General features: G+C 38.7%; 1 protein-coding gene across 2 annotated transcripts; it reads left to right on the forward strand.

The window, feature by feature from the left end:
- LOC104585999 (chaperone protein dnaJ GFA2, mitochondrial-like) lies at nucleotides 1-27,575 on the forward strand. 2 transcript variants are annotated; one of them, XM_010243078.3, is made up of 18 exons: nucleotides 1-310; nucleotides 469-562; nucleotides 684-758; nucleotides 929-1,020; nucleotides 1,129-1,212; nucleotides 1,333-1,371; nucleotides 6,797-6,907; nucleotides 10,465-10,515; nucleotides 10,662-10,749; nucleotides 10,876-10,940; nucleotides 11,079-11,153; nucleotides 15,927-15,999; nucleotides 18,062-18,153; nucleotides 18,256-18,327; nucleotides 19,355-19,411; nucleotides 26,532-26,580; nucleotides 26,918-26,984; nucleotides 27,106-27,575. In XM_010243078.3, the coding sequence occupies exons 1-18, from the start codon at nucleotides 248-250 to the stop codon at nucleotides 27,206-27,208; spliced, it is 1,350 nt and encodes a 449-aa protein (XP_010241380.1). In that variant the 5' UTR covers nucleotides 1-247; the 3' UTR covers nucleotides 27,209-27,575. The 2 variants fall into 2 exon arrangements, with proteins under 2 accessions (XP_010241380.1, XP_088759326.1); XM_088903200.1 differs by having other exon boundaries at nucleotides 105-270.

The raw sequence follows: 27,575 nt of genomic DNA on the forward strand, positions 1-27,575 counted from the left end.
GGATTTCCTCGGCAGAGGGTTTCCACGGGCACTCCCGTCCCACGGGCAGACCAGGAACTAACCGTCTCCGGGAAACTATAGAGAAAAATGGAGCTTTCTAGACCATTCGAACAGAGAAGAAAAAAAGGAGCTGGTTCTGGGGGCTCATATTTCCCCCGAACTCTTGGGGTATTTCCGTTATTTAGGAGTTTTACCCATCCGATTTGACCACCGTCTCTGCTCTTTCGCTCTCAATCTCGAGTTCGAAATGGTGCGCTCTGGTTGTGCTAGGTGGGCATACTGGTTTGCTCGACGTTCTTTGGGTTTGGAGGTCGTCAACGGTTCTTTCGATATCGTTATTATATTATTGATTGGATTGAATACCGTTATATTCCTATGCTATTTTCCTTGTTGGGTTTTTGATTGATTGATTTGTAAGTGGATTCTAGTGGAGGTAATTCTCATTTCCTTCTTTTCCCCCCTAAGCAGTTCCATAATTCAGTTCATGGAGGGGGTTGCAGAGGATTTTCTTCCGGAATTTGTAGTTCTTCTCGGATTTTGGGATTGCAAAATTTGGATAATGGTAATCCGACGTTGACTTTTCACACTCAGGCTTGAATTCTCTCGTTAATAGTTGTGAACGGAGGTATCTTCTATTTGTTTGTTGAGGCTTGCAATTGATTTGGGCCATTTTGATGCCGCAGTGAAACGAAAGGATGCAGTATGGGGTTTATTTTTACATTGCAATTTGGGGCCCAGGAGGTCCTTTCATGGAACAGGTTTTCCAAAAATTTCTGTTTGCTTGCACTTCTGATGGTTTATTCTTCTGTGTCTTTTATAGTTATTTATTTCTCTACTGTGCTACATGTATGGGATACTTAATGGAAATCTTCTTTGATTCCTTAAGGTAAAAAACTTAAATAAACATGTATCTGTGCATGTTCGTTAGGGTCCATGCATATGGCCTCAAGGGATTACTATGATATACTTGGAGTAAGCAAGAATGCAAGTGCATCAGAAATCAAGAAAGCTTACTATGCGGTAGGTTTCTCCTTCAGAACTTTGATTATAGTAAGCCTTTTCAATTATTGAGCTGTCGTCGACCAGATGGTTTATACCTTCCATGATTTCTTTCCATGCATTGTGCAGCTTGCAAAGAAGCTACATCCGGATACAAACAAGGATGATGCAGATGCAGAAATAAAGTTTCAGGAAGTTCAAAAAGCCTACGAGGTATTCTTCTTTTCTTTAGCTTGTAACAAATATATTTTTTTAATATTTTGTAAACATATGCATCCCTCAATAATTGGTTCTAAAAGGGTAATAAAAGGTTAATCTTTTGCTGTCTTGTAGGTTCTAAAGGATGAAGAGAAGCGAGCCCTTTATGACAAGGTGCAGAGTTTGTTTTCTTTCACCACACCTATTATTTTTTTTTTCTATGAGTAATCAAAAGATTTTATTAATTATAATAACATAGGAAACGAAAACTGCTCTTCTTTATGATGAAGTACCCCACTCTCAACACCCAAAATGGACAGACAATTAAATACAAAGTCCTTTCACAAAAAAAAAAGACAACTCTTTGAGGGAAAGGGGCCCAACCCATAAAGCGAGCCAGTAGCATCCATCCACAATTTGATTGAATGAAGGATTTTTCTTTTTCTTCTTCCTTAGTAATAATTATTTCTTTTTCTGTCAAATATGCGCTGGTTTCACTCCACCCAAACAGACTAGCAGTATAGCACAAGGAACCATTATCCAGATATAACGACTCCTACAACTAAATGAAACAGAAGGTCAAGATGAAATAGCACCATGAATGGTAGAAGGACCCATCAAGATCCAGAAAGAGAAGAAAATAACTTACAAACTGGAACTATAGGACAACCAAGGCACAAAGATTAAAATAGCTATCCAGGTTACAGAGACGGAATCCCAAGATATTTCCCAAATTATCCCCCAAATCTTCCCTAGAGACATGTTTAAATTCTGGAGTTGCAAGAATCCAATCTGCAACCAAGTTGCTGACAGCTGCCACAATCTTGTCCAAATTCCACTATTTTTCTTCAAAAACTCTTCTGTCTCCATATATTCCAACAAATTGCAAACGGTATATAGCTCCAAATCATTTTTGCTTTCCTGCAGCAATGCCTGGCTGAAAGTTTGAGACTCCAAACATAGAAGTAAATATCCTCCACAAGAATTCAGCAATCTTGCAAGAGGTAAAAAGATGACTGACAGATTCCTCCTGTCCTTTGCAAATGACACACATATTAGCCAAGCTGAAGCCCCTGGATTTGAGATGGTTTATGGTCAGAATACCATCCATGGCAACCAGCCAGGCAAACGCTTCAGTCCTTGGGGGAACCGGATTTCCCCAAACAACATCTACCTGATCTGAATCTGAAATATTTCTGATGAGAGCCATATAACAAGTTTTAACAGAAAACTTCCCATTTGAGCATTCTTTCCACCAGAATTCATCCCTTGATCGAGCTGAGATCTTCACTTTCTCTAACCTCTCTAAAAGGGTAATGCATTCCTCCAATTCTCTATCCAGCAAAGGTCTCCTGAACTTTGGACACCAGACCAATTGTTCCCCCATTCTCTCATAACATTGGCTTATGGTTATTTCAGGTTCAGATAACCTATACAGACTTGGACAAAGCTCACACAGTTTACCTGCTCTGCACCAATCATCCTCCCAAAACCTGATTCTTGCTCCATTTCCAACTGAGAAGCTTGTTAGACCCCTGAAATCCTGATTGAATTTCATGATCCCCTTCCATATACTCATCCCATATGAAGACCCCACCTCCCTGGATTCCCACCCAAACCTCACCCTCCCATACTTACCCACCACCACTCTTCCTTCTTAATGAGTTTTCCTCCCTCCCTAAGCCAAATCTCCACAGCCACTTTCCAATTAATGCCTTGTTAAAAATCTTTACTCTCCTAAAACCCAAACCACCCTTCTCCTTTGGTCTACAAACTTTTCCCCAGCTTACCAAGTGAAACTTCTTTCCCCTACCCTCCTCACACTCCTTCCCAAAGAAAATCCCTTTGATTTTTTTCAATTCTTTCAGCCACTTGTGACAGAATCCTATGTAAGGATAAGTAGTAAGTCTGTCGTCCTGAGAGAACACTCTTTAATGTTATTCTTCCCCCCAAAGATAAGTATTTTGCCTTTCAACCATCCTGCCTCTTCTCTTATCTTTCCATAATTGGCCTCCATAATGCATCTGATTTTGAGGATCCCCCAATTGGCATCCCTAAATATATCAAGGGGACTTCTCCAATTTTACATTCAAAGGCGTCAGTGCATTCCATTAGAACCTCCCTTTCAACCCTCCCAACTCCAATGAAAACACTTTTTCATAGGTTCACCTTCAGCCCTGTCAACAGCTCAAAGTTTTCCAAAACTGCCCTCAAATTTAAAACCTGCTCAAGTGAAGCGTCCAAAAAAATCAAGGTATCATCTACATATTACTTATTACAGATGAGAGATACATGGTCCATCTCTGCCCACTTTGAAGCCTTCAATTAGACCCAACTGCCCACTTCTTTCTAGTAATAGATTCAGAACTTCCGTAACCAAGACAAAGAGCATGGGAGATAGAGGGTCTCCTTGCTTTAAGCCCCTTGAAGCTTGGAAGAATTCCGAAGAGATATCATTAATAAGAATGGAATATGACACTGTAGATATACATGCAAACATCCATCTCCTCCACTTCTTGCTAAACCCCATCAGCCTTTGTATTTTTCACTATTTCTTCTAGAAATCCCCACTCCACATGGTCTTAGGCTTTCTCAATGTCAATCTTGCATTACCAACCCAGCTCTTCCATTCCTTATTCTGGAATCTATACATCCACTTGCTACTAAAACTCCGTCCAAAATCTGTCTACCTTCCACAAAAGCCATCTGAGATTACCCCACCACCTCATGAAGCACTTTCCTCAATCTTTTTGACAGAACCTTGGCTAATATTTTGTAAGTGCTGCTGATCAAACTAACTGGCTTGAAATCCTTCATCTCTATCGCGCCACCCTCCTTTGGGATTAATGATATACATGTAGCATTAGCCGTTTTCTCCAGAGACTTTTCCCTATGGAACTCTTTGAACATTTGATCAAACTCATTCTCTAGCATATTCCAACATGCCTTTATAAACGAGAAATTAAATCCATCTGGACCCGGCCCATTTATTCATTTCAAAGCCTCCTTAATTTCTCCCAAATCAAAATCTCTTTCAAGCCAGGTTGCTGAGACATCACTAAGCTTCCTTGGAGCCATCTCCCCAATAGACATCCAGTTCCAAATTCTTGAAGAAAATAAATTCTTGTAAAAATCTACCACCTTGCTTTGAATTACATTCCAATCCTCCACCATCTCCTCCCCCACCTGAATTCTAGAGATAAAATTTCTCCTCCTAGCATTATTGTAGGCATGAAAGAAGGCAGTGTTTTTATCACCTGTTTTCAGCCATGTCAGTCTTGATTTATGTCTCCATTTCTCCCTTTCTCTGTAAATTATTCTTTTTAATTCATAACCCAGCCTTTCCCTTTCAATCTCCTCTTCCCGAGAAGTAGTTCCTTCCTCCTCCAACCTGTCCAAGAGAGCCATTTTTTCTAATATTTCCTTCTTTTTTCTTCCTTTATCCCCTAAAACTGTTGAACTCCAACCCTGATTTCCCCTTTCAGCTATTGGAGCCTCTTGACCAGTCTAAAACCTGCTGACCCTTCTACTTGTATTTCACCCCACTTCTCTTCTACCCACTCTAGGAAATGTGGGTGATCAAGCCACATGACCCACAGCCTGAGGATGGAGTAAAATTTTGGGAGGCCCTTTGTTAGGATTATATACTTTGTATCATGTTTCCTAGGATTTATTTCCTAGCCTACCAAAAACTTCCTTGTCATCCATGGTGTCAACACTTTGTGTCTCTGTTTTGATTTTAGTTTCATAAGGGGTCTTAGAGATCATGAATACTTGGGACATGTCAATCATGTTGACCATGCTAAAGATGTTATTTCTCAACCACCATTGGTTTCATCACCTTTTTGTCTTTCTGGTTTTAATTTTAGAAGGGTTCTTAGGGATCCCAAGTACTTGGGACCTGCCAATCTATTTGATCATGTTACAGATGATATTCTCAACTTCCTTGGTGGAGACTTCGGAATATGGGCCCCATCCCTTTAGGCTCAGTTTGGGAAGAGTGCAAATACAGATATGTACACTGCAAATAGGCACATAGGGATCAACTATTCTGGGCAGACTCGGGATGATCTCTGTAAATTGGAAAAAACTGTAGTTCACTTTTATCTACTCTATTATGAATCTGTAATATCTTTTCTCTTAATGAAATGAAACGCCTTTGATTGCTGATAAGAGAAAATATGTACACTGCAAATACAAGGTTTAAAAATACCGTGTATAAAGTTTTGTACTGTACATATTTGTATTTGCACTCTTCCCAAACTGAGCCTTAGAAACCTTCTTTTTCCCCTCAAAAAGAAAAAAAAAAAGAAAACAAATAATTTAATGAATAAATCCTTTTTGTGGGAAGTGGCTTGTTAAATTATCAACATTGCTAAGATGTCTTAATAAATAGAAGAGCCTTGTATCTCAATACCATTGTTTTTTCTCATGTATGAATTAAGTTAATGATATTCTGAGATGGATGAGTGGAAAAACTAGAAAGGATAGGGTCAGAAATGACATCATTCAAAGGAACCTAAGAGTAGCTCCAATAGGTGATAAAATGAGAGCAAGACTGAGATGGTTTGGTGACATGCATAGATGGGGTTACACCAAATTGAGATTGTGGGTGACTCTAAATTGTTGATTGAGTGGCTGCAATTTGGTAAGTTGAGAGCCTGGATTTATAGACAGCCCATAAGGGAAATCCACAATATAACAAGGGAGATAGGTGCATGCTTCAAATGGACAAGGAGATCAGCTAATGGTTTAGCTGACCTGTTGGCTAAACAAGGGACTGTGAGGGAGAGTATGTTCTGGGCAGTTTTGTAAGAAAGATAACTGGGGGCTCAACACCTACTTAGGGGTCGATAGTTGTATTTAAATCTGGAAAGTTATTTTTAGTTATTTAATGAAGTTAGCGTTTCCAATAAAAAAAGCATGCATAGATGACCATCTACAGCACCCATAAAAAGAAGTGATCTCTTGCATGTTGAAGAGGCTAGAAGGGCTAGGGGCAGATCAAGAAGGACATAGGTTGTAGTAAGAAAGGATTTAAGCACTCATAATTTAAGAATGGATATGGAACTAAACAGAATAGAATGGTGAAAGAGGATTAGAAGCTTTTGTAACTGATTGTAACCTTTGCTACATTTTTAATAAAATTTCTTGCTGATTAAAAAAAAAAAAGAAAAGAAAGAGGATTAGAAGCTGACCCCATATAGTTGGGAGTAGGCTTAGGTCATTGCTTATCATGTGTTATGATGATGATGATATATGAAATCTATCAAAAAAAAGATGATGATGATATATGAAAACTGCTAGTATGTGTTAATGTGGGGGAAATGGTTAGTTCATATCTTCTCATTTGTGCATCATCTCTTCCATAAAAAGCAATGAGGATATGCCTATCATCTCTTAATTTCCTGTTCATAACTTCATATGTTGATTTGGCTCAAGCACAACTACTTCTAGCTGTTCTTTAAATCTCAGTTTTATATTTGGTATTGCTATATTGTTATCAAGGTTTTGTCTGTATTTATGATTTTTCTGGTTGTTTTACTATAACTATCTTTCTAATTGTTATCATGATATTCCTTTTGTATAAAATATTCAGGTTGGTCCCGATGCATTTGAAGAGCATGCTCATGGAGGTGGTCCTGGTGGTCCATTTGGACCTGGATTCAACCCGTTTGAGGACATCTTTAATGGTGGTGGAATGAATGATGTAAAAGTTCTACTCTTGATGTCTTCATCTTTTTATATATTAATATAATATTTCTTAACTTTTCATTAATTAAAGGGATTGAATATCTTTTATTTTCTTTCTAATGCTCATTGTTATAGGTAGTTAGCTTAGCAAAAATTGAGGGATGTAAGGGAAAGTCTTTTATGGGGATCACCTGGGCCAGAAATGAAATTGTAATTTCTCTTTAAGTTTGGTTCTAGTAAAAGGTGGCTTTATATACTTGGCCTGCTGTCCAGGATTTTGTGTAGTGAGGAGAGTTTGATGCTAATACAATAAGTCATGTTATTTATCTAAAAATATTGTTATAGGTGTAAAGCTAGAAGAGTGAGAACCTCCTAAACTAAAATTCATGGTTTATGCTCTTGTTGGTAAGTGCAAAAAGTTGGTGCACATGGCACCATGACAGCTGAAAATGAAAACATGTTTCACTATCACCTTCTTCACAGGTGACAAATAGGGATTCAGCTTTACTAATTTATATAATTTTTTTTTCAAAAACTTGATTGATGTTATTTGTGGGGATATGAGGATGACATTACTAAGGAGACCATACACCTTGGTGTTGGTGGAATCTCAATTGTCAGGTCTTTGGGCATGCCTCATAATCTCTTTCTTATGGTCTCATAAACTCAGCTGCTAGAGTTTCATATGTTGTAGTCTTTGTGAGCTTAGGAGCTGTATTCGAAGTAGTAGAGAAGAGAAGAAGACCTTTGAAATACTGTGAATGTCGAACTGAATAGCTCAGTCGACAATACTGTTATTTATATTAGAATGTAGTACAATGATACAAGGAATTATTGGAATGCCCCTGATTAGCGATGGGACATCCAGACAACTTAAAACATTGAACATGCTTAGGCCCATTAACACAGGCCTAGTACAGGATAACTTAAACTTAAGTATAGGCTAATGAGAACTCTTATTAGTTGAACACTCATACATAAAGAGACTTCAATCCAACACTTCCCCTCAAGCTAAGCATGGATATCAATCATGTTTAGCTTGCCAAGTATGTCCTTGAACTTTGCTGCTGCCAGCCCTTTAGTCAATACATCTCAGATGGAGTATAAGGCACACAGAGTTCTCTCGAGACAATTCTCTCTCTAACAAAGTGTCGATCAATTTCAATATGTTTTGTCCTGTCATGCTGCACGGGATTGTTGGCAATGTTGATGGCAGCTTTATTGTCACAATAAAGCCTGAGAGGACCTTCAGCCTTAATGCTAAGCTCATTAAGAAGAGTTCTGAGCCATAAGAGTTCAGCAACCCCGTGGGCCATAGCTCGATATTTTGCTTCTGCACTTGATCTAGCCACTACATTCTGCTTCTTACTGCGCCATGTGACCAGGTTTCCTCCCACAAATGTATAGTAACCTGAGGTTGATTTTCTGTCTCCAACAGACCCAACCCAATCTGCATCACTGTAGGCTTCAATTTCAAGTTTACTGTTTTTTTTGAATAGAATTCCCTTCCCTAGGCAAGTTTTCAAGTACCTGAGAATTCTTTCAACTGCTCTCATGTGAGGGATCTTTGGTGAGTGCATGAATTGACTGACAACATGCACTGCATAGGCAATATCTGGCCGAGTAAGGGATAAGTATATCAGCTTTCCTACCAATTTTTGGTATCTCTCTCTATCACAGTAGTCCTCACCCATTGATTCTTGTAGGCCATGGTTCTGTTCTATTGGAGTGTTTGCTGGCCTGCATCCCATCATGCCTGTTCCCTCTAGGAGATCTAGCACATATTTCTGCTGACATATGTAGATTCATTCTCTTGATCTAGCAACTTCAATCCCAATAAAATATCTCAGATTTCCCAAGTCTTTGATCTCAAATTTTGAAGCTAGGAACTCCTTCAGTCTCTTTATCTCTTCCAAGTCATTCCCGGTAATCACCATATCATCCACATAAACAATGAGTGCCGTAAGCTTGCTATCCTGTCTCCTTGTAAACAAGGTATGATCTGCACCACTCTGAGTGTACCCCACTTTCTTCATGGCCATACAAAGTCTCTCGAACCATGCCCGGGGAGACTGCTTCAAACCATATAATGCTTTCCTTAGTTTACACACCTTCTTGCCAACATCATAGCCTGGTGGAGGTTCCATGAATACCTTTTCATGAAGATCACCATTTAGAAAGGTATTCTTCACATCCAGCTGATGAAGTTCCCATGAGAAATTTGTTGCAAGTGACAATAGAACCCGGATTGTGTTGAGCTTTGCTATTGGGGCAAAGGTTTCTTTGTAGTCAATTCATTCCTTTTGAGTAAATCCCTTTGCCACAAGTCTGGCCTTGTACCTCTCGATTGACCCATCCTCCCTGTGTTTTACTGTAAATACCCACTTGCACCCAACAGTGCCCTTCCCCTCTGGCAGGTCCACTAATTCCCAAGTTCTTGCTTTCATTAGGGCTTTCATCTCTTCATTCATAGCTTCTTTCCACCTTGGATCAGATGCTGCCTCTAAGTACCTAGAAGGAACACGTACAGAGGAAAGAGCAGACACAAAAGAGTGATAGGCAGGAGATAATTGCGAGTAAGAAACAAAATCAGCTATGGGATGCCGGGTGGTACAAGAACAGACAGGCTTACGAAGAGCAATAGGAAGATCCAAATCCGAAGTATGTGAGTCAGAATTACCTTGAATTGCCGAGACAAATTGATCTGAGTCCAACTGGTTGCAGTCATGAGGTTGAGAGCCCTTTTTCCTTCTGTTGTAGGTAAGTAACTCCTGTTGCCTACTAGAATCTTCAGGAACAGCTGCTGGAGGAGTAACTGGCACATTTGGAGCCTTACTAGGTTGACTCAGAATGTCACAGCTAGGAGTAGTGGAAGGTGATGGAAGACCTGAGTCAGATAGGGGAACAAAAAAGGAGGGAGAATGAGAATCCTCTTCCAATCCACTAGTCTCCCCCTGAAGAGGATTCTGAGAAGATTGGAAATAGGGTTGAGACTCAAAAAAGACTACATCTCTGGTGACATACTTTTTCTTGGAGACAGGATCATAACACTTGTACCCCTTTTGTGTAGGAGAGTACCCCAAAAATATTCCCTTTGTAGCCTTGGGATCCAGCTTGGTTTTTTTTGGATCCTTCACAATACTGTTATTTATATTAGAATACTGTTATTTATATTAGAATGTAGATCCAAGTCTTTTGAAAAGCATTGTTGTGGATTTTGTTGAGAACTTGCATGTACAGATAAGGTAAAAGGTCAACCTGAAACATACTTATCAGATTCAAACTTGAAACTGGATTTCATAAATGTGTATTCTTGTTGAGTCCAGATCTAACTTTATCTGACTGAACTCAACCTGTTAAGATCACTAGTTGCTATGTGCCCTTGATATTAAATTTAAGCCAAACTTTGATTATTTCACTCCCTAGTTCTCATTTTATCATGTACTGAATCTGGTTTAGGTTGTAATGCATCTGTTCTTCTAGAAATTTTAGCTTCAGTTTGTTAATCTGAAACTTGACATCTTATTTGGTCTTTTGTATGCTTGATTTGGGGCATTATTCATCGGAGATCAGTTCTTCAAGAATATTTTCAATCAGGGAGGCTTCGGTGGGCAAGATGTCAAGGTTTGAATGTCATGTTATATATATATATGTATATATATACACATATATATAGTTCGTGACTTGATACCATCATGAAGTTGGTTGATTTGAAAGTTTATCCTTTTGTTTCTTTGATGTTCACTCTCATTATTATTATTTTTGCATAGGTTTCGCTTGAGCTATCATTCATGGAAGCTGTCCAGGGTTGCACTAAAACTGTGACATTCCAAGCTGCTGTACCTTGTGAAACTTGTGGTATGATAATTATCTTTCCTCTTAGCAAGTTTTAATTATTGTTGTCAGTTCTGTTAGCTCTGTAAGATTGGTTGAATTATAACATAATTATATTTCTTTTAACATTCATGTAACTATTTTTTGCAGGTGGAACTGGTGTGCCTCCTGGGACCAGGCCAGAAACATGTAGACCTTGTAGGGGCTCTGGAATGGTCAGTTTTCTGCAAAGACACTATTTTCTCTGCATTTGGTTTTTCTTCTTCCATTTTCTTTTATGGGTATGTATGCGCATCTGCATTATTGTGTATATTGTTATGACTAATTGATGGGGTTATCTGTCACATGCACAGATATTCATGCAAAAGGGACCATTTAGGTTGCAGACCACTTGTACACACTGTGGTGGAACTGGAAAAACTGTAACGGTATGATGGCATAATGTGTCTGTTTGTTGAATTATTGTTTTGAATGGATCTGATACATTGTTCACTTGGTAACCTTGTAAAAAATCAAAACAGTTATTTCACTTCACATATATCTTGTGGAATCAGTCGGTATTTCTGTGATTTCTGTTATTGATTTAGTTTGTGACATTAACCTCACCTCTGTGTATGCATTACTGTACCAACTATGCTTCGATGAGCAACTGCATTTTGTTTCTTTTACAAGATGCGAAATATTAGATATCTTCATGAATGAGCTTATTCTAATTGTTTGTATGCTGAAAAATCATGTTCTGTATGTGGTGTATTTTGGGGAAATCCATGCATTTTGCATATCAAGCATATACCATGGTTGTCAAGGTGTTTCCTAGGTGCCCTACACCTGCCTAGGTGATAAAGTTCACTTGGTTGGGCGCCTTGCCTAAATGCCATGGCTTATAAAAAAGCATCTTCTAGGTGATTAGGCACCCACCTAGGTGACAAAAATCACAAGGCACCTTATTGTCAAGGTATTGCCTAGGTGATAAAGTTCACTTGGGCACCTTGTCTAAATGCCATGGCTCATATAAAAAAGGCATCTTCTAGGTGATTAGGCACCCACCTAGGTGATAAAAATCACAAGGCACCTTATTGTACTGTTATCAGTGTACTTATTACTATGTAGGCATAGCTACATGTTATTACCTAATGGTTCTACTGTGTTAGAACCTATTATTAGAGGTGATCATGGGTCAGGCCAGGCTTAGCATCTACGTCAAGGGCTTTAGGGCCCAGACGGGATCCTGGGCCTAAAATCTGTCCTAGCCAAAAAATCTGAGAAAAATCCAATTTTAAGTATCCCAACTTTTCTTTTATAGTTGAGTTCTTGTTGCTCCCTTACTCTTCCTATCCGATGTGGGACAAAATGTCTAGTTTTCAACTTCCAATACAACTAGATGTCATTTTCTAAACAACCCATTTAATTATCTCCTTGTCTATTTTGAAATTTGAAATTTAAATTTTGAAAAGACATTTATATCTTACTAGAAGCTGAAAAGGCATTTAAGTTTTGGAAAGTTCAGTGTTGTACTTCAAATAAATGATTAGATTCAAACTTAGAAAAAGAAATGAAGAGACATCGCAAATATTTGTATTAGATCATATTATTATACATATACACTATGCTCTTGATAGTTTTTTTTTTTGGTAGAAAATGAGGGATTTTGTTCAATGAAGGTGGCTGAAATACATAGTATTCATGAACCAAAGTCTGAGCAGGCCATTTAGGGATAAGAGAGCTATCATAGAAGAAAAACTGTTGGTGATGGGCTTGCTGGGCTAGAATATGAGCCACCCTAATTGCCAGTCTTTTGCAACCAGAGCATCAAGGACTCCACGAGCATTTGATTCTACTATGAAGTTGCAATGGCCAAGGCGGGAAGCTTCTAGGCAAACCAATTTGATAGCTCTACTCTTAGTGTTGTCCATCGATAAGCTGCAGTTGGGAAAGCCTCTCATCACGATAAGGGGACCCTGCTGGTCTTGGATGATGCAAGCAAGGCCAACTACCTAAGAGGAAGGGGAGGAGCTAGCGTCACATCTGACCTTGAGCCACTTTCAATCAGGAGGGGACTAGAGGGCCGGCTGGGGCAGAGGCTAATTGAGCAAGGAGGGCTCTGGAAGGACTAGGAATAGCTCCATGAGAAGAGAAGCACTATGATTCATGACTATAAGAGGGTTAGGGGAGTGACCATTTGAAATTAGGTGAGCCGAAAGCTTTTGGTCATTATAGAGGAATCCGGTCTCAACCCAATCTGCAAAGTGAGAAACATGAATGCTATCAGTTTGGATATGCAGGGGGCATGCGAACCAGATAGCCTGGGAGAAGGGGCAACGGAGAAATATGTGGATAGTGTCCTCAAGGGCATCATTACAATGACAACAGAGGGATGTTCACTCCATGGCAAGAGGCAATGACATTGGAGCAGCTTCTCTAAATAAAATTTGCCACTTGGGGGTGGGTGTCTTTGAGTTTCCAAATGACTTTCCACAGGGTTGGGGCTGCTTGAGGTTTTGACTGTCTAGTTGCCAGGCTAGGTGGTAACCAGACTTAATAGTATAATTGCCCCTTCTGTGAAGAGACAAAGTAACAGTGTCCTGGGGGTCTTACCAACTGAGAGGGAAAGAGAATGGCTACAACTTTAGCATTGGATAAAAGACCTCTGATTAATGGCTCATTCCATTTGATTTATCAAAAAAAAAAGCGGCTCATTCCATTTGCAGGCTCTAGGAAGGATGAGGTCAGACACCGTAGAGAGGGTATAGTTAGGAGGCTTGGGGGTAATGATTCTTTGCCCAAGGAATGAGGTGATCCAGGGGTCACTCCATATTTGGATTTTTTATCCATCACCCACCTTCCAAATTATGCCTTGTTTCAATAAAATCGAGCCTAGATTGAAGGATTCACCTGCCCTAGGAGGCATTGCCCTGGTAGTAGCCTTGAGATGGGAGCTGTAGGTAGAATAGATGGGCTTCATTAGATTTGCCCAAAGGCAGTGATCATCATGGAGGAGATGCCATGCTGTTTTGGCAAGCAGGGCAGAATTGAAGAGCCATAAATCCTGGAAGCCAAGACCACCCGAAAGATCTCTTACAACTGATCCAAGTAATCTTCTTCTCACCGGCCTTTTGGCCCCAAAAGAAGGAAGCACACTTGTTTTGTATCTTCAAACAAGGCTTTTAGGGAGTCTAAAGTGTTGCATAGAGTGTAAGCTAGGAAGAAGGAGATGATGACTTTAAGGAGGGCGTCATTTTTAGCTTATGTATGGTTAAAACTCTTCTAACTATTGAGCTTGGTTATAACTTGATCATGAATAAATGAAAAGGGTTTGACTTTTCTCCTGTCAATTGCCGTGGGGACTCCTAGATATTTGCTTTGGCCTTTAGCCTCAGGAATGTGGAGGATTTTGGAGATAATTTTGCAGAATTCTTGAGCTGTGTTGGAGCTGAAGGTGATCCCTAAGTGTCTAAGATCTGCTTAAGAAAGTTGGCATTGATGATGATAGTTTTCAAGAAGAGGATAGTGTTATCTTCAAAGAAAAGGTGGAACTGAAGCTGATCTGCCGATTTTAAGGCCTTGAAGAACTGTCTGGTACCTCTTTGGGGAATTATATTGCATTTGCTGCAGCCGTTAATGAGGATTGAGTAACTCATTGTGGAAACAAAATTGATTGAAATTGATCCATGGGGCAGGAAACCCCAATGGCTGAAGGATGACTAAAAAAGAAGGCCATTCAAGTCAATCAATCAGAAGCTTTGTTCATATCTAGTTTCATATGGAAATTGTTGCCTCTCTTGAGGTGCTTTAAGTAGCATGAGCAATGAAAGTATTCTCAGAGGTGGCTCTGTTCTAGATCTGGATGAGGACTGTTTGTGCGGAATCAATCAATATGTTGAGGGAGGGTTTCAATCTATTCACCATGCACTTAGAGAGGATTTGATAAGAGTGTTTGAGAGGCTGATAAGCCGATAGCCATGCATGTTGACAGGATTCTTCAACTTCAGGACCAGAGCAATATGGGTCCAGTTGAGGTAAGCTGGGACTGAAGCATTTTTTTGGATAATTAACAGAGCTTTTATTAAAAGTAAATAGCAGAAAATACAACAGAAATGAGGGAGGGGGCTGAAGCATTTTGAAAGCATTCCTTGATTACTGTAGTAACATCCAAGCTGATGATGTTCCAATAATGTTGAAAAAACACACTGGGGAAGCCATCTGGACCAGGAGATTTATGGGGTCCCATAGAGAAGGTGGCTTGATTGATTTCTTCATCAGTCAAGGGCTGGTAAGATTGTGGATTGTCTCGTCAAAGAGGTGGGCCTGGAGGTTTTGGAGAAAACCAATATCACTGTTTGGATAAGAGGAGGTGAAGATAGAATTAAAGTGGGGGATAACTTCACCTTCAATGTCCTTCTCAGAAGAGAGCCAGGCCCTGGATTTGTCTCACAGATGAAGAATTCTGTTATGTTGCTTTCTCACAATGGTGGAATGGTGAATTCTGTTTTGGATAGTTGATTCTAAGAGTAATTCATAAGAAAATGATGTGTTATTCTTGCTGGTTTGAAGACCTAACTCCATTATTTTAGGATATACTCTACCAAGATAAATTTATTTGCAGTCAGGAAAGTTGACCTCCAAAATGGAGAAAATAGCCTATTAAGGAGAGTTTTAAATCATCAGACGTGCTTTTTGATCTGATGCATGCTTATGCTCCAAATGTAATATGGACTTTTACATGGAAACTAAAGGTCTAAGTTCTATGTTTTTTAGCCATCAGCTGTAGTCATGGTTCAAAGTATCAATATGTGCAATATGCAAAAACCGCATGTTGTGTGATTCAAAAAAATGAAAATCTTTTATTTTTTCTTTTTTTTTTTAACTTTTTAAACTGAGGTTCAACCATAAACATGTTAGGAGGGATTCTTATGTTTAAACATAAAGACACTCTAAACGCTGTAAACAGTGTTTTGGTGGGTTCAAAAACCAATACAATTGTGATACTTTGGACCTTGCTTGTAGTTATTCAGGTGCCACCAGTAGTGTTTTTTTTTTTTTTTTGATGAATGAAGAAATTTATTAAATCACACCAGTAGTGCTTATTTGGTATCTGTCATCTTTCATTTCATTTTTCTTATTTTTATTTTTTCTTAAAAACTTTCATGGCTTCTATTATTGAACTATTACATATAATTGTGTTCTGTATATTTTGTCTACAGAGCTTCTGCAAGTCATGCAAGGGTGAACGCGTTATGAGGGGACAGAAGTCTGTCAAGTTGGATATTGCACCAGGTGAGTTTGAATTGTCTCTTTCACTTCTGGTTGCATGTGGTTATTCTGATTACTTGTTTTTTTGTTTTTTTTCTTTTCTTATTCTCTTATTCTTGTTCCTTTGTTGGGTAATGAGCTTATATTTGATAGAAAAAGCCATTAAGGTGGCATTTTTTCCATTATCTTATATTTTATTGTTTTACACATGGTCTTCTTTTTGAGAGGTTAAAATGTATTTTCCTCTGATTTTCACTTATTTTTAGTACTGTTTTAGAATAATGTTTCAAAGCCTGGATGAGAGATTGACTGATCAATAGAGGTAGATTGGTCTGGCTTTGTTGCAGTTACTAGACTATGGAAGATCAACCCAATAATGTCCATATTGCTTAAAGATAGCAGGTAGAATGAAGATTTAGTATTAATTTGATAAACCAGAAGAAGAAAATTGAAACCAAACTTACAATGTTCTCAACTACCTTTTCATGCTTTTTTGGTCATTTTTCGTAAGTGATTAATGGCAAAACATTTGAATGAACACTTTTAATTGGCTTTGTCTAATGTCCTCTGTTCCTTAATAACATGATAAATTGACTCTTCTACCATCTCGTTGTAAGTATTAGATTCCCTTACTGTAACCGTCAGATGCTTTTTGAGCAGCATAAGCTATAAACTAACTCTGAGACCCTGTAGGTCTTCTGCCCTATTTAGGGGTGGGACTTAAACCACAGGCCCACCCCTAATGAGTTTAATGACAAAAAATATTGACCTAAATTATGTAGTTGGCCAAGCAACTCACATGATAATCACAAGCATAGTTACTAGGAAATCTGTTTGGTAAGTTTGGCAACAATTCCTGCTTTAGTAGAGTTAAATGTAGTTGTTTTTCCTGTTCCATCCAAGTACATGTCTTAGAACATTTCCTTGTGGTTTGAAATGAGAAGCTAATATATCCATTTAAGCAGTCTATTTTGTTTCTCTTTTTGTTTCTGCTTAAATGTATTCCATTCATTCCACCAGGATGCCCACTTTGTGGTTCTTCTTTATCCTTTGGCATTTGTTCATTGAGAAGTAATGCATCAGGATTTCTCATTATTTCATATTGCCCCTTGCCAAATTTTTAAATAGTTTTTTTTCCCTTTTTGTGTTTTATTTATGTTGTAAAACCAGGTGATTAGAGAATATTGTTAGACAAGAAATTTGGATAAATAGACACAGTGCACCAAAATAGTTCTTAAAATATGGGTTTTTTTTCAAAGAGGGAAAACGTCTTCTTTGGGAAAGATGGGGTAATATGTTTCTGACTTTCTATAGTTGAGAATATGTTATACTCGTGTAACTGAACTTTCCATTTTAAGCTCTACTCATTCCATTGGAAATTTTTAATAGAATGAATGAATATTCTTACCTTCTTTCCTTTTGATAGGCTAAAATGAACATTATCTTTTTTGTCTTTCTGGTCAATACTCAATAGTTGGTTTCTAAGGCTCAGCTTGGGAAGAATACAAATACAAATATGTATGGTGCAAATACAGGTTTAGAAATATGCAATACAAGGCTTTGCACTGTACATATTTGTATTTGCACTCCTTTCAAACTGAGCCTAAGGATTCAATGTGTGTACGCTTCAGCAAATAGTTTGGCTGATACTTGAGTCAAACAAGGGCCAAATTAGAAATCAATTTTGTTTTTTTTTTGGCTCAATTGTAATATAAACTTAAGCAACTATGCAAGCTTTGTACATCTTTATTGTTTATCTTTAATAAATTAATTGTTACCTATAAAAGAAGTTTGTTGAAGGCATGGTTTTTTAATCATCTTCATTTATCTTAGAATCTATGCCATTTTTGGATGGGTATGTTCCCATATAAACAATGTAATAGCATTGATATGATTGGTTGTCTCATTCTCATCATCAAGTTCTTGACATATCCCTATTTCTGTGCTTTCCAACAGGAAGCAGTTACCATGTACTTACACATGGAACCATAAGGGTCCCAAGGGGGAAAACAGTTCTGTCTTCTATTGTGTGCTTCTTGCAGTTAACAAGAATGTTTAATTTCTTTGGTTTCTTTGGTGCATATAGGAGTGGATGATAATGAAACCATGAAGGTGTTTAGAAGTGGTGGAGCAGATCCTGATGGCAATCAACCCGGTGATCTCTATGTTACAATAAAGGTGACTTCTCTAATTTCTATTATCTTCGATGTTTTATGTTTGTGATGAAAGTTGCCATACCTTCTTTGTTGCCCAAAATTTAATGTCATTTTTCTTTTCTAGGTCCGGGAAGATCCTGTTTTCCGAAGAGAAGGTCCTGACATCCATGTTGACACTGTTATTAGTTTCACTCAGGTACTTCAAACTGAACCTTTCCTGTATGTTCCAGGAAAAATTAATATGTTCTATACAATGGAAGGCAAAAAGTTTTAATAAGTCTAATATGAGATATTTCCTTTAGATGTTCTATTATTGATAGAAATATATTTTCTGTGGGTGGTATTCATGCTTCTCTATGGAGAACCACAAAGTCATTGCATTTGCAAATTATTTATTAAACAGTTAAAGTCGAAATATTGGATGATCTTTGACTCGAATGTGCCATTTTTTAGGGGGAGCCTGAGTCAGTTCCACATAGGGATGAGCAACAAAGTATCAATACGATATGCCCCGTATCGGGCGTGTCGTATTGCATCATTTGGTCCCCGTACACCTGTTTACAGGTGTTTTCTGGAACCCATTTTTTAAATAATATATAAAGATATGTTTAAAACTGAAACTTGAAAAACACTAAAAAAAATAAAAGGAGTATGGTTCAAAGCACTGAAGCTCCTATGCTTATACACAAAGGTGTATTGATACTTTGAACCTTGGGGATGAACACTATTGCCTGGCTGGGCTAAGTTAGACCAGACCTAGCCCAAACATGAAGACTCTGGCTTTGGGCTGGGATGATGAGGTCCGAAGTTGGTCCAAGATGCTAAGCTCAAACCAATCCCAATTTGGTGTATTAGAATTGTGTTAGCCTGAACTAATAATGCATACTGGGTTGGGTTTCTAGTGAATGAAATTTTAGTTTCGGGGTTATGGTTTGGAGCCACTTGATTAGGTAATGAACCAAACAACTAAAATGATTTGATTCTTAATTCTTCTATATATTATTTAGTACATGTGTATTTAGTACATGGTATAATACGTACATAAATGTATTTTTAGGCCGGGCCAGGCCCAGGCTGACTTGAGCCAGCCTGGTCCCAACTTTTTGCCTATATGTAAAGCTGGGCCTCTTGCCAGCCCAGTCCAATACTCCCCTCTAGTTTCACATTCAGGATCTTTAACCTTGTTCAAGGGGTTTATAAGTGATCTGTTTGCTCTTGTGCAGGCAATTCTAGGAGGAACTATCCAGGTCCCTACTCTAACAGGCGATGTTGTTCTCAAGGTTGGATTGAAATCTAATGCATGTTTATCACATTGAGCAGTGAGACTATCCTTTTACCATTAATGCAATTGTCCACCTCTATTTACTTTTGGATTTTGCACTTCTTTTTCACTTTTATTTTCATTTCTTGTCCTTTCATCATTTCTTCACCTCCACCTTGGTCCTATATGATACATGGGATTTCTTAAAGTTGTACATGCAATGTATATGCATGTGTCACATGCTAGTGCAATTGAATGAGACACATTTTACTTGACTCAAGGAATTTTTCTTTTTTTTTGTGTAGTGAATAAAAAAGAAAATTTGTTAGGTTGTGCTTGTTTTGAAGGAAAAGTAGGGAAAAGAAGAGAAAGGTAGGAAAACCTTTTTAAACCTTGTATTAGGTTTCCCTGCTTTTCCCTTCCTTTCCCTACGTTTTCCTTCAGACCAAACATAGCTTAAGAAAGAAGAGAATAAGATTACATTATTACAATTAGACCTGTCCATGGGCTGGGTAGCCTAGCAAGTTTGCCTAGCCCAGCCCATTTTAGACCCAGATTGATAATATTATAAATAATAAAAAATATATATATTAGTAATAGGTATTAGGTAATAACTTGTAATACTATTTTGCCTTTTTGTATTTTGTGTGATTTTTTTTCAACCAAGGTGTATAATTGTATTTTGGGCAGCAATATTTTTGATGTGCAAAATGTGTGATTGGATATGAACAACTCAAAAATATGAAATTAGAAGATAGAACTAAGATATTGCATAATGTGCACTACTACACTGGGCTTTGGGCTTTATAGACTTGGGCTCGGCCTCGAGCCTGGATATTTTGTTAATATTTAAAGTAGTCAATCTAGACTACAATCAGTGTTGAATTAAAAAGAAAAAAAGGATGAAACATTGAAGAGAAGAAGAAGAGAAGAGAGGAAGAGAAGTACACGAAGAGAGTTTCAGAAAAGAGAGAGAGAAGGTCATAATTTCTGCCTACCCTCTCTTAGTATATATATAACTTTTGGCTAATTGTAAAAGGGCTGAATTGCCCTTATTGCTTACATGGCAAATAGAACAAGAAATAACTAATAATAAAGCTGAAATAACTACCAACTAACACTGTCATATCTAATGGAAATATTGTTGCCATACGAACACTATGGGGACCACATCAGTGGGGTCCACATCAGTGTTCTCTACACTCCCCCTCAAGTTGGGAATAGATATTTGTCATTCCCAACTTGCATAGATCTGCCTCTAACTTCTTCCTTGGAACAACCTTGGTGAGAAGATCTGCAAGCTGCATCAGTGGGGTCCACATCAGTGTTCTCTACACTCCCCCTCAAGTTGGGAATAGATTTTTGTCATTCTCAACTTGCATAGATCTGCCTCTAACTTCTTCCTTGGAACAACCTTGGTGAGAAGATCTGCAAGCTGCATGTTGGAGGTAATATACGGAAGACACACTTCTTGAGATGAAAACCTTTTCTCTGACAAAATGTCGGTCTACTTCAATATGCTTAGTTCTGTCATGCTGTACCGGATTATGAGCTATATTAATAGCAGCCTGATTATCACAATACAACATTAAGGGCTTCTCATAAGCAATACCCAACTCAAATAGTGATTTCAGCCACACCATTAGCCATGGACCTGTATTCAGCTTCTGCATTAGAACGAGAAACAACACTTTGCTTCTTACTCCTCCAGGAGACCAGGTTACCTCCTACAAAAGCGGAATATCCAAAGGTAGACCTTCTATCATCAATACTCCCAGCCCAATCAGCATCTGTATAAACCTCTGTCTTCATGTGATTATTATTCTTGAATAGTATACCTCTACCTGGGCACCTCTTCAAATATGCTAATATCCTCTCAACTACAAGTGAGTAGTCCTAGGAGAGTGCATATACTAACAACGCTGACCGCATAACTGATGTCCGGTTGTGTGAGACAAAGACAAAGGAGTTTTCCAACTAACCGTTGTAACATAGCTTTATCTTCAAGTGGCTCTCCACCCTCTGCACTGATCTTGTGATTTTGTTCAATAGGTGTATCTGTAGGCTTAACATCTCACTTTCCAGTTCCAACAAATCTAGAACATACTTTCTTTGGGAAACAAAAATCCCATGTTTAGACTTAGCTACCTCAATACCTAAGAAGTATCGTAGCTCTCCCAGATCCTTCACCTCAAATTCTTGATGAAGAAGTTGTTTGAGAGATTCAATCTCACCATTATCATTCCCTGTCACTACAATATCATCCACATATATAGCAAGCAAGGTCAAGGAAGATCCACTCTTAATGAACAATGTATGGTCTAACTGGGCCTGTACATAGCCGAACCTTTCAAGGACTTGTTTGAATCTATCAAACCAAGCTCTAGGGGATTGTTTGAGTCCATACAAGGCTTTATTCAACCGGCAAACCTTCTTTCATGTGTCTGCATCATAAAATCCAGGAGGCAACTGCATGTAGACTTCTTCCTGCAAGTCTCCATTAAGGAACTCATTTTTAACATCCATCTGGAACAAGGGCCAAGAGTAACTGGCTGCAAGGGATGATAAAACTCTAATAATGGTCATCTTTGCTACTAGAGCAAAAGTCTCCAAGTAGTCTATACCATAAGTCTGAGTAAATCCCTTTGCAACTAACCGGGCCTTATACCTTTCAATGAAACCATCAACATTATGTTTCACAGTAAATACCCATCTACATCCAACTAGTTTCTTCCTTTTAGGCTGATCAACTAGCTCCCAAGTATTATTCTTTAGAAGAGCATCCATTTCAACCTTCATTGCATCTTTCCACTCAGGAACTGACAAGGCCTCTTGCACTGTTCTGGGGATAGGAATATCAGCAATAGATGTGAGGAAGGACATGTAAGAGGGGGACAAGTGATCATAGGACAAGAATTGGGAAATGCAGTGGACTGTGGATGTGGTGCAACACTGTTTGCCTTTACGGACTGCAATGGGGAGGTCAAGGTCATCCAAAGGAGGTAAGGGCTCAACAGTGGAAGGTATCTCAGTGGAACCTGGATCTGATAAAGGAACTGTAGTACCTGGATCTGGATCTGTAGAAGGAACTGGGGCTGGCTTGGACTGCTGATGACCGAAATCAACCTGCCTCCACTGCCTGTGATAGACTCTCAAATCCCGGCACCTTTGACACCCCTCCCCATTACATCCCTCATCATTTAATGGAACAGGTAAAGGAACTTCTGATGAGTTAACCCCACACTCACTACTCTCCCCCTGAGGAGAAACCTTAGGATAATAGGGTACATCCTCGAAGAAAGTAACATCCATAAAGACAAATCTTTTCCCAAAAGTGGGTTCATAGTAGCAATATCCCTTTTGAATTTGTGCATAACCGAGAAAAATACATTTGGAGGCCTTAGGATCAAATTTGGAACGATGAGGCCCAAGAATTTGAACAAAGCAAGTACAACCAAAGGTTTTAAGGGGAACAATAAACAGGTCTTTATCAGGGTATAGGAGGGTAAATGGAGGCTTCATGACAAGAACCCGTGAAGGAACTCGGTTAATGAGATACACTGCTGTAAGAATAGCATCTCCCCATAAATGAATAGGCACATTAGAGTTAAACATGATGCTTCTGGCCACCTCCAATATGTGCCTATTCTTCCTCTCAGCAACCCTATTCTGCTGTGGTGTATGAGGATAAGTACTTTGGTGGATAATCCCATGGTCAAGCAAATAAGAGGCTAATTGGTTGGCAAAGTATTCTTTCGCTCAGATATGAAGATTTTGATTTTGACCCCAAATTGGGTTAAAATCATCTGATGAAAGATCCGGGTCAAAGTAGGAACCTCATCTCGAGAACGCATAAGGTAAACCCAAGAAAAACGGGTATAGTCATCAACAAACAACAAGAAATATCTGTACCCCCCCATAGCAGTGATGTGATACGGACCCCAAACATCAGTATGCACAATATCAAAATGACTATTACTTCTTTTATTACACAATGAATAAGATGTTCTACAATGCTTTGCAAGCTCACAACTCTCACATCTCAAACTGGACATTTGAACAGACTCAAATAAATCAGGAAACAAAATCTTCAAAGACCGAAAAGATAAATGACTCAATCGGTTATGCCAAAGCATAACCTGACTAATAGACTGAGAAACAAAAGACTTCCTATCTTCACTATCTTCCCAATGTGAACTCTCTCCAAGCAGATAAATCCCATTCGTCTCACGGCCAATCCCGATCACCTTCCTTGTCTCCAAGTCCTGAAAAACAAATCGGTCAGGGAAAAAGGTTACTAAACAATTCTGATGTTTTGTAATGCTACTGACTGAAAACAAGTTAGTATTAAGCTTAGGAACATGTAGAACTGAAGATAAGGAGATGGCATTAGACAACTTGATGTCTCCCTTGCCAGAAATGGGAACAAGGGAACCATCAACAATGGACACTTTATTTCTGCCAGAAGATAAGTGATAGATAGTGAATAGTGATGGCAAGCCAGTCATATGGTCAGATGCACTTGAGTCTATTACCCAACAATGTTCAGTGTTACTTGGAGTTGAAGCATGATAAGTTGAGGCCCGAGTATCTGAATGAGCAAAAGCTGATGTGGGAGCTGGTGGCGACTGAGATGATTGAGTCAGGGCAGCCCAGACAGCAGCTAGGATGTCTAGGGGTGTGCCTTTTGTGCCTAATGAGGAGGCACAATCAGTATTAACAGCCATATTAGCATTACCCCTTTTGTTCCTGAGTTTTGTTGGGACTAAATGAGGGTGCAGCTTTCAACAGGTGTCTTTAGTATGCTTGTGTTTCTTGCAATGTCACATACTAGATCCCGCTTGTCTTCCTTCTTTATATCCCTCTCCGTATCACCCCCAGACTTAGGTTTGACTGTTGCCAAGGATGGTGGGAAGGGCTGATGCTGCATCATAACCTTTCTCCTAGTCTCTTCACTATGCACTAAGGAGTAGGCTTGTGATAGGGTCACATTGTCTCTTGTCAGTAGTTGCTATCTCATAATATCATACTCAGGATTCAGACCAGCTAGGAACTCAAACACCCTATTAGTCTCAACCTGCTTTCTATGAGTCTGTGCATCCTTCTGGCTTTCCCACTCAAGTGTTTCTAGGTGGTCAATTTCATGCCACAAAGATTTTAGTGTAGAGAAATTAACCGAGACTGGTTTCTCTCTTTGCTTAAGGTTGTTAACCTCACATTTCAGTTCATAAGCCCTAACAACATTAAGGGGTTGGGAGTAGGTCTCTTTCATGACATCCCAGATTTCCTTAGCTGTTTTCGTCCACAAATAGTTCTCCTAAACCCATTTGGTATAGGTTTGGTCCTCCTTAGTTGGTTCTTTCACATCTCCCAACAAGTAGCTCAGTTTTCCCCTACCCCCAATGGCCATCATGGTCGATTGATGCCCATTCTAGTTTGTTTGATCCATCAAACTTAACTGCTGTAATCTGAAAGTTATTCTCAGACATGTTACCAGAATTGTTAGTCTCAGAAACACCTTTCCCTTGACTCTTGAACTCCATTCTTGACCAAGAATTAATAAAAAAACCATTTTTTTAATTACTGTAATAGGAGAAACAACACCCAAACAACTAATAACAGCCGGCCTAGGTCTTCCAAAGAACACAGAAAACAGAGTTCTGAATGAAACCAGTTCAAATTCTGATCTGAAACAAATAACAGTTCTGAATTTTAGGGTTTTCTCTCAAAACCCTAAAGAAAACACAAAAATTCTCCAGCCGCACCTCTCAGACTAAACCAAGATGATATTTTCTAAAAGGAATCACAAGAAAAAAACTTACTTTATGAAAAAATCTCTGGCCACCACCTTCTGGTTGATGCAAAATCCTAATCTTGAGAATCTGAAGCTTCTTCTGATTCTTCCCGACTACCGGAACTCTCCCAGACTTCTACAATCTCTTTAGTAGCAGCCACACACTACCAGTAACCTCCAAGAATCAGCCGATCCTCCTTCCTTGTTGAAAAACTTCCAAACCTAGGAGGTTCTCAAGCAGTCGGCCTAATCAAACTAGCATAAGAGCTCCTAGGTCGGCTCTGATACCAAGTAGTCAATCTAGACTACAATCAGTCTTGAATTAAAAAGAAAAAAAGGATAAAACATTGAAGAGAAGAAGAAGAGAAGAGAGGAAGAGAAGAAGTACACGAAGAGAGTTTCAGAAAAGAGAGAGAGAAGGTCATAATTTCTGCTGACCCTCTATTAGTATTTATATAACTATTGGCTAACTGTAAAAGGGCTGAATTGCCCTTATTGCTTACATGGCAAATAGAACAAGAAATAACTAAAAATAAAGCTGAAATAACTACCAACTAACACTGTCATATCTAACAGAAATATTGCTGCCATACGAATACTGTGGGGACCACATCAGTGTTCTCTACACTTAATAAGTGGTAAAGCCTGGCCTGTGAACAAGTTTAATTACAACAGAGACAATAAGGAATGAACCATAAAATAAAAAGAAGTAAAAAACAGACCCAAATATCCAACTTCTTTCTCAGCCCTACACAAACCATAAATAAACATAGAAGATTCCCATCGCTGACCATACCCACACCCAAGATTACAAACAGAACATCTTCAAACCCCCAAACTCCCAAGACTGACAACCCAACCAATCCACAGAATCCAAACCTCCAAAAAACCTATAGACATAACCTACTTCCAAAGGCCAAAATGAAGTAGGATTAGCTGAATGCAATAGTTGTTTAGTGGGCTGTGGAACCAATGATAATGCCCCACACCAGTCATAAGATACATGGGGCCCACAACCATTCAATCTCTCACTGTGGGCCCCATGCATTTTATGATTGGCATGGGGCATTATCATTGGTTCCACAGCCCACTGCACAGCTATCTTGTTCAGCTAATCTGATTTACCCCAAAGTAAAACAAATTCTTGCATGAAGATTACACAAAATATCCCATTATTAAACATCTCTACTAAGTGGAGTAGGATCTGTGTTGCTTCTCTCAAATATCCTCTTTGTATTCTTAGATATACTTTGGCACAAAGAATGACTGTTGGGTTTCCTTGAGAAACTGTTTTTTCATAGTCCAAAAACTTGGGTGGCATGATTAACTTGTCTTTGCTTTGCAGATCCGCCCAGGCACCCAACATGGTCAGAAGGTCGTGCTGAAGAAAAAAGGTGAGAACTGCAAAGTTGTGCTTGTGTCTGCAATGTCTTTTGGTTTTCTTCTCTATTTTCCATATGAATTGAAAGAAAAGAAAAGAAAAATTGCAATTTCCATTCTTTGGACTTATTTTCAGAGAAATCACAAATTTCTTCTTGTGATGCACAAAATCTTACGTGTCTGTTCATCACTGGTGCTGATAAATTTTTAATCTGCGAGGTTGAGGCTGTGAGAAATTTTAGTAGATGAGGCTAATAGATTTTTAATCTACTGGTGGATGAAGCAATGCATTTCTTTTTACACAAAACTTGATGCTCATATACTAAAATTCTGACTTGTATTCTCTTGCAGGGATTAGAACAAGGAGCTCTGCTTCATATGGGGATCAATATGTGCATTTTAATGTCAGCATTCCCTCGTAAGTTCTCAGTCTCATTGATCTTATATTTTCTTGGCAAATTTGAGCCAGACAGCATTGGATGTTTTTTTTCACAAGTTTGAGTATGATTTTTGAGCAATGGATTTTGTATCTTTTACAGGAATTTGACTCAGAGACAACGTATGTTGATTGAAGAGTTTGCCAAGGAGGAACAGCGAGAATATGATAAAGGTGCTGCTACTGCTGCTGGAGCATCTAGCTGAGTAAAATGGTTAATGCCCAGTGGCTCAAATTTTTGTAGGAGAGATAGGTTTCCTATTGAGGCACATTTAAGTTATTTAAGCTGAAGTCCGTTGTCCATTCAGCATTTGAAGGTAATATTGTACATATATATATTTTCACAAAGAAAGATCATTGGCGTCTGCAGTTGTTGCACTTGCACCCGGCATCTCCCTGATATGGGGGTGCAGGTTTGATTGCTTTGTTATCTGATCATATGGTTCACTAGAAAGCCAATGGAGCTAAGGTTTGAAGTATTGAAATTGAGCGATGGTTCACTAGAAAGCCAATGGAGCTCTGAGGTTTTTAGTTCTGAAATTGGCCAAATGGCTGAAACTATGTTCCGTTCCA

The sequence above is a fragment of the Nelumbo nucifera genome, chromosome 4 (assembly GCF_055504915.1).
Source record: "Nelumbo nucifera cultivar China Antique chromosome 4, China Antique-T2T, whole genome shotgun sequence".
NCBI classification, from domain to species: Eukaryota; Viridiplantae; Streptophyta; class Magnoliopsida; order Proteales; family Nelumbonaceae; genus Nelumbo; species Nelumbo nucifera.

What these genes read in the sequence shown, in the direction of transcription:
- LOC104585999 (XM_010243078.3), top strand. Translation starts at nt 248, where the DNA reads ATGGTGCGCTCTGGTTGTGCTAGGTGGGCATACTGGTTTGCTCGACGT. An exon ending in GAGGTCCTTTCATGGAACAG is followed by an intron (nt 759 to 928) that starts GTTTTCCAAAAA and finishes CATGTTCGTTAG; the next exon opens with GGTCCATGCATATGGCCTCA. An exon ending in ATGGTGGTGGAATGAATGAT is followed by an intron (nt 6,908 to 10,464) that starts GTAAAAGTTCTA and finishes ATCGGAGATCAG; the next exon opens with TTCTTCAAGAATATTTTCAA.